Consider the following 7,137-nt stretch of genomic DNA (forward strand, 5'->3'; position numbering starts at 1 on the left):
AACGGTGCCAACTATTCAGCAGCAGCTCCTGGCGCAGGCCCTCCGGGGCAGGTTGAAATCCTGGTTTGATACCAAGGAGGAGAGCTTTAGTGGCAACTGCACTTCTGGTGATTCCCATGGAGGCACATTTCCATGCGGTTTTTATTTTGCCTGCCCCCACACCCGTGCAGGCACCAGTTTTAACCTTGTTTCCTTTTCTCCAGCCGACAGTGGCATGTATGGAACCGCTTTTAAAATGGTTTAACCTCTACATGTTGTTGGCATGGAGGACAAGTTGTCTTCTCTGGGGCCTGGAGATGACCAGTCTGCTTGTTGTCATGAATTAAACAGAGCTTAGACATTTAGGCCGTCTAAATCTGGGATAGTTGCTGTAGAGCCGGGTAAAAATCTGGGAAAGCAGCTATCAAGTCATTTCTTGATTTGCCTGTGAGCTCTAAAACCAAAATAAGCAAAAACAGTGATACAGTTGTTTTCTTATCTTCTAACCATGTTTAAAAAATCCAATCCTTCTACAGCTTCTTTTATTAAAGCCCCAAAACGTCATCGACTCAGGCCCAGCTCTGTTTGCTCCCATGATGTTCTCCCTTTTGCAGTGAGAACACGCTCTGCTTTAATTATCGGAGAGAAGAAATTGGAGTAATGTGTTGTTTGGCTGTAGCCAACCCCCCTGAGCTGTAGTCGCACGGTAGCACCCACCCTCTAGTCAGATAGTCTAGGCCTACCTGGTAAGTGGAGAGAGAGAAAAAGAGAGCTGCCTCCAAGCATCTCCCATTCTGTAGGCATCTTCTCCGTGGCTGAGATGATTTCTCTTTTCGTGGCTGTAGCTGGCTACTGAATGTGATGCTCCACCAGCCCACGTGCTGGTCGGTGAAACAAGCTCCCCCGTAGTGACGATGTGTGGCAAGAGGGGCAAGGTGGAATAAGGCTGGACTTCCCCGGGATGAGCTCAGCGTGACGCCGCAGGGCTAGGTCATAGAATCACAGAATTGTTTAGATTGGAAAAGACCTTTTAAGATCACAGAATCACAGAATTGTTGAGGCTGGAAAAGACCTGCTTCAATAATTCTGTGATTCTGGATCGTTGAGTCCAACCCAGCACGGCCAGGCCCACCACTAAACCGTGTCCCTGAGCACCACCTCCGCTCAGCTTTAAAATCCCCCCAGGGGTGGGGACTCGACCCTTTCCCTGAGCAGCCTGTTTCATTGCTTGACAACCTTTTCGGTGAATAAATTTTTCCTGCTGTTCTGGACATGTTCTGCCTGGGGACAGAGACGGGTGCACAATTTTGGGGGCCTTGTTGTGGGGGCGTACACGTGCCAGCAGGAGGGATTGATGTGTGGGCATGTGAGCTGCTGCCAGCTGCCCCGTACTGACCACGAGTGGGGGAACTTGGGACACGTCCTCGCACTGTGAGCACGTGGTCACGTGGCTCCGGCATGAATGGAGTAGAACAAAGTGTTGTTGTGTCTTCTGCAGCTCAAAGCTTTTGCCCAAGCAAAGAAAGCCGCCGGGTACAGCCAGGAGGAGCTGGAGGAGACCTTTGCATTTCTCCTGTTCGATAATGAGGAAAAGGTAACCTGAAATGTTTTTTTCCACTTAAGAAGTTTGATGCCACGGGCCTGCACGTGTGCTCTGTCCCTCCAAAACCCAGCAGATCTGTTGACTGAAGTGTCCTGACTCTGTACAGCGGTTACCAGTGCAATCATTAGTGTATAAATAGTCCAGAACAAACTGTGAAAGCAGCTTTTGAGAGATTTTAGTGACAGGTTTTATTTTGCATCTCTCCAGTCAGTTATTGTTTGAGATTTAGCTGCCTTTGCCCTCTGCAGGGAGATAGAAAGAGTCTCTCTTGGTCCCAGTGGATTTACAGCCAAGGACAGGCAGGTGAACACTTTCATGTACGCTTAGAAGAGAAAAACACCTTTGTGACAGAAGACAGGAGTTTCTCAGATGATTTGGGGCGAGTTCTCTTGGTTTTGCCAGCTAGGTGGAGAGAGAGCCTGGCACAGCTATTGAGAAAGTTATTCCTGCCCGTTTTTCATGAGGATGCTGTTGACCTCGTGAAAAGGGTTTTGCCTGCAGGAGGATGCTCAGGGATTCTGGTGGGAATTCACTTTTAACACAATTTAATGATGCTGTGCTGAGTCACGGCGGAGATGGGTTTTGTTCGGGATGAGAGTGGCCTCAATGCTTAGTTCTGTTCGGTTTGGATTGAGCTACAGCGAAATAAACCACTTGCAGGCGCGGTTTGGGTGCGGGAATTGTCCCGCTTCTCTTGGGGCTGTTTGAAATTTGTCACGGTCTGCGCCAAGTGACTGAGCTCCTTGTCTACACCTTGGGCAAGAGGGAGCTCTGCAGAGGACACCTGGACCTCATTTAAAATCTAAAATCCTTGGGCTAAATCCCTCTCTGGAGCTGCCTCTGCCTTCGTTGCTCAGAGGAGAAGTCCAGCTGGCTCGCCTAAGCCGGACACTTGCCTTTTAGGCAGCAGCAGATAGGTGTGCTGAGTGCCCCATGCTCCTTATCAAGGGACTGACTTATCAGTTTGACTGATTTGCTTTTATTTCTTGCCCATGGTGAATTCAAACTGCTCCTGCTGTCACACTTCAGTCCATGTGTATTTGCACTTGGCACATTTTGGTGAATCTGCTTCGGTCGTGGATTAAATCAAACCCGGTGAGATGCTCCCAAGGTAGTAACTGTGCCTCTGGAGGAGGGAGCACACGTCCTTTGCCTTCGTGCCAGCCTCATTGCGTTTATTTTTCCACAAATTGCTCATGCAGATAGAAAAAGTGCAAAGTCCAGCCTTGCGGTCGCAGCGGTTTCTGGAGATGCTGGATTTTTTCCAGATTTTCCTAAGCTTTTGCTTCCACAGAGATTTTGGTAACACCACTTGATAAATACAAGTATTTAGTATCTGAAGCAACACTTCTTCTTCCTGTGGGTTCTTCCTGCGGACGCTGTGTTTAGTTTTATTTACACCACAGATGTTTTGGGACTGTAAGGATCTTGACTTGCAGCATGTGTTTGCCTGCTGCGAGTATTTTGCCACAGATTTCAGTAGCTCTGTACCTTATCTTTGAAACTAGATGATAAAAGAGGCTGTCTCTTCTTTTGAAGGCAAAAGAGGTGTGTCAGACAGGCCTCCGTGTAAACAGCAGTTCCATTTCCACTCTTGGTGACCCAGCAAAAGGTAAGATTTCAGTTTGGAGGACCAAGAGTTCCCTCCTCTGGGGATATTGACTCCTCTAAAAAAAAAAACCTAAAAGCCCAGAAAACTCCTGCCTTGTTATTCACTGCTAAGATCCACGGAAATCCATCTGTGCCTCGCAGGGTAAACTGCATTTGTTTGGCTCAAGCAAGCAGCAGCCTTTTGCCTGGGATCTTCCCCAGGGAATGTTATTGTCTCTTCACCTCTCCAGTTCAGGCTTTTTCTCCCTTGGTAATAACAACTGCTGTCCCCAAAGTGGCTTTTTGGCAGCTCTCCCCACCGGTTTGCTCTTTGGAGTCCAATTGCTGAGCTTTTGCCAACAGTCCTGTTAATAACCAGAGCAGATCGTGGCACATCAAAGCCCTTTTCCATGTGTGCTTGTTCCCTGCCCAAAGGTCTGGGGCCTCGAGACAGGCAGCACAGGACGTGTTACTCAAAGAAATCCTTCTGCCAGGAGCAGCACATCTCCCAGAGCTCATCCCCCAAGCCTTTGCAGGCCAAGATACCTGGTTATTGAACACTCAATGGCAGTGAATGCAAAACCAAGCAAAAACTGGTTATTTATCTGGGTGTATATCTCAGTCCTGATGGGCTGAGGTGGATATTATGGCGTATGTCATAATAACCCTTCCCTTGCCCAGACTGTTTCCCCCTCCTTGTACTTCTCTACCCATCTTGTCTACAAATATAAAGCAGGAGTGAAAAACCAACACCCTCCCTGCTAATAAATCCACGTGTGATATGGCCTGGGCATGGAGAGGGATGGGAATAAGCCATGTCAGAATAGACCTTGTCACAAGTTAGGTGGTGGTGGGATGCTGAAGGGACATAAAGAACCAAGGGTGGGGCCTGGGAGAGTCTACGCTGTGCCATGGGCCTGCTCTCTTGCCCTTGCGGTGTGTGTTCCCCACGTATAAATGTCCCTGTTTTATAGAATCATAGAGTAGTTTCAGCTGGAAGAGACCTTCAAGATCGAGTCCAACCTTTTCCCAGCCCTATGACCACCGCTAACCCATCTCCTTCAAGGCAACATCCACCCTTCTCTGAAACCCCTCCAGGGACAGTGACTCAACCCCTCCCTGGGCAGGCTGTGCCAGTGCCTGACAACCCTCTCAGTAAAGAAATTCTCCCTAATCTCCTCTGGTGCCACTTAAGGCTATTTCCCCTCATCCTATCACTTGCCCTGCCTCGCTACAACCTCCTTTCACACAGTTGTAGAGGGAGCCCCACGTAGCGTGAGGCAAAACTGACCTCGGCTGGGCCACTTCTGCCAGGAGGAACCCAAGGCAGCTCCTTTCCTAGAGGTGACTCTGAGACATAGAATGTTGTCCCATACCACCAGTCACAAAAAGGAGTTGGGAAGAGTTTCATCCTTTTTATGGCAGCAGGTGCTGCTCGGTTCTGCAGAGACTCCGCTTTCTGCAAGGAGGGTCCTCTTCACGTTTATTTTTTTGGCGACCAGTTTTCCTCGACAGATGATTCGCTTTATCTCGTGTTGCTTTGTTTTCACAGGGGTTTATATTTCCAAGTACGCAGACTGTCTTCATCCGAGACCCTGGTATCACGGAAAATCAGGCTATATTGTCATTTGTAAGCTAATTAAGGTAAAATGCAAGTCTGTCTTTTTATTGTGGAATGGTTTTCAGAAGCTTCTATACATTGCAAGGAGTTTTTAAGGAAACCTTGGTGCCCGTAACTGTGGTGGGGTGTAAAATCAGCTCTGTTGAGGGTTCATCAGGATTTTTAACTATGGAATAATACATCAGCCTGGAAAGCAAGAAATCCAGCTGGGCTTGACTGGTGGCCTGTGGGGCAGCAGAGCATGCAGAGGACCTTCCAAATTCCACTGTTGAGATCAGAAATTTCCCGTAGGGTGACTTTTGTTCCTGGACTCTCATGCGTTTTGGAGATTTGAGGCAGGAGCCCTAAGGTGGCCCATTCTGTTCCTCCATGGGGCTGGCATGTGGCCCCTTTCTCCCCTCCCCACTGGCTCTTACTCTCTGTAGCTGGCACTGAAACCAAGGAAAAGGAGGATTGTGAGGTCTTCTGTCAACAGTTACGTGTCATTTTCTTTTTTTTTTTGATAAATTTTCTGTCGCAGGGGAAGGTCAAGCTGGTATCTGAGAATGACACGTCCTGCTATACCTGCCCATCTCCTGGCTACGACTGCCACGTCGCCGTGAGCAGAAACAACGCGCCGTCAGACACCAGCCACCGCCAGGCCTTCGAGCTGAGCCAGGTATGGGCTGTGCAGACGGCTCCCTCGCGGGCTGTGGGACAACGCAGCGCTGGCCCAGGTGCCTCGCTCGTTTCTCACCTTACCTTTTCACCCGTGTTTCTCTTCTCTCCCCAGTATTACGTGTACGAAGTGTCCGATGGCGGCGCTGCTGAACGGCCCCGGCAGATCCGCCCATACATAGTCATCGCCTGCCAGTACCGCGAACCCAAGGAAATGCCCGTCTTAGCTATAGAGAGCCTGTAAGCAACTTGCCCAAAACACCATGGGCGCTTTTGTGGACTGGTTTTCCTTTCCCCATAGCTAAACATTCCTCTTTTTTCTCCCTTTTCTCTAGACCTGAGCTTAATCACAAAGGTAGGAGCACCTAGTTTGGTTTTCTTTTGTTTTATAAACATACTTTTCTCTGTTTGGCCTCCTCTCCTGTTTTCTCTGAGCCATTCTCCCTTGTGCCCGTAGCGTCGTACTGTCCGTGGAGGGGGCAGCTTTCCATCCAGGGCCACCTTTTGTGCAACATCGCTCTGAGGACCCCGTACGGCTTCACGATTCCAGCCCAGCTGTAAGTTGCCCCTTTTCTTCCTGTGAGATTTGTGGAGTGTGAAGTGATACAGCTTTGGGTGTCTGCGTACCGGCTAAAAGCCAGTTTTGTCATTTTATTGATCAGCATCTTCTTGCAGCCATATCACCAGGACAATCATCAGCATCAGGAAAATGGCGTTGGACAGCCAGTAGTGCAGCATCACAGCAACAGCTGCGTGAGGCCCTGAACTGCAGCTGGAAACAGCTGTATTTTATCATCTCTTTTTGTTAATTGCTTTGGGATGTTTATTCCAAATCAATTATTCCTAAAAAACTTTTTCTCCCTGTGAGAAGTGGGTTTTCTGAGGGGACACCTGTGATCAGCTGGTTGGGTTTACAGATCTGCGTGGTGGTGAATCAAATATTGAGGTAACTAGCATTGAAAAAGAGATGTTTAAAATCTTCTGTAGTCAGAAGCCAGCCAGGAGGCAGCAATTTGAAACAGGCAGTGACACAACCACCACTATCAGGTCAAATCATCCAAGTGTTAAGAAGGCAGCATCTTCTGCTCTGGCCTTCTCCAGAGATGTTTTTTCTGGTTTCGCAGTGACAGGGCAGCCAGGACTCTTCGCTGTGCTTAATCCCAAGAGCCTTTTATGCTTGTGAGCTCACTGCTGCTTTATCCCCACAGGCCTCCCAACCTGGACATTAACCATGTCATGGGTTTGTCTGACTTGAAAAAAAAGCTACCAGAAGCTGCATTTGGGAAAAGAAATTACACTGAGAGCGAAGGTGAGTGCAGAACGCGCCGACGTGATGAGCGACGTGTGCTTAGTGCTGAGCCGTGGGAATTGCCACGGAGGGGAGCCCAGACCTCAAATCCACGTGGCGCTGGGTCCTGTCCTGAAGAGTGGCTGTTTGCAGATGAGGCAAAATGCCAAGACATCAAAGGGATGTTTCCCTGTCCACAGCACATAAAAGATTTGGAGAAGAGAAGGGCTCTGCTGTCCCCCTTCTTGGTGTTCAGAGACCATACTTGCCTCTAGTCAACGAGTCTCTGTCCTGGTTGGTGGAGGGTGAGGAGGAGGGGTTCGGTGTCTACACATTGGGTGTCCGTACTGCTGATTAATTTTTTGGGGGTGTCGAGGGTTAGGGCTGGGCCGGTCACTA

General features: G+C 49.0%; 1 protein-coding gene across 1 annotated transcript in view; it reads left to right on the forward strand.

The window, feature by feature from the left end:
• LOC104271706 (protein FAM208A-like) overlaps positions 1 to 6,780 on the forward strand; it is a gene marked incomplete at both ends in the record, with an annotated part of 7,043 nt that extends 263 nt beyond the window's left edge. Inside the window, 8 exons of the mRNA XM_009866459.1 lie at positions 1,478 to 1,573; positions 3,122 to 3,194; positions 4,725 to 4,816; positions 5,314 to 5,451; positions 5,566 to 5,690; positions 5,786 to 5,805; positions 5,908 to 6,007; positions 6,659 to 6,780. Of these exons, the coding sequence (XP_009864761.1) occupies positions 1,478 to 1,573; positions 3,122 to 3,194; positions 4,725 to 4,816; positions 5,314 to 5,451; positions 5,566 to 5,690; positions 5,786 to 5,805; positions 5,908 to 6,007; positions 6,659 to 6,780 (766 nt within the window). The remainder of the gene's footprint in view (positions 1 to 1,477; positions 1,574 to 3,121; positions 3,195 to 4,724; positions 4,817 to 5,313; positions 5,452 to 5,565; positions 5,691 to 5,785; positions 5,806 to 5,907; positions 6,008 to 6,658) is intronic.
• Positions 6,781 to 7,137: the final 357 nt, after the last annotated feature.

The sequence above is a fragment of the Apaloderma vittatum genome, unplaced genomic scaffold, assembly GCF_000703405.1.
Source record: "Apaloderma vittatum isolate BGI_N311 unplaced genomic scaffold, ASM70340v1 scaffold14980, whole genome shotgun sequence".
Classification (NCBI taxonomy): Eukaryota; Metazoa; Chordata; class Aves; order Trogoniformes; family Trogonidae; genus Apaloderma; species Apaloderma vittatum.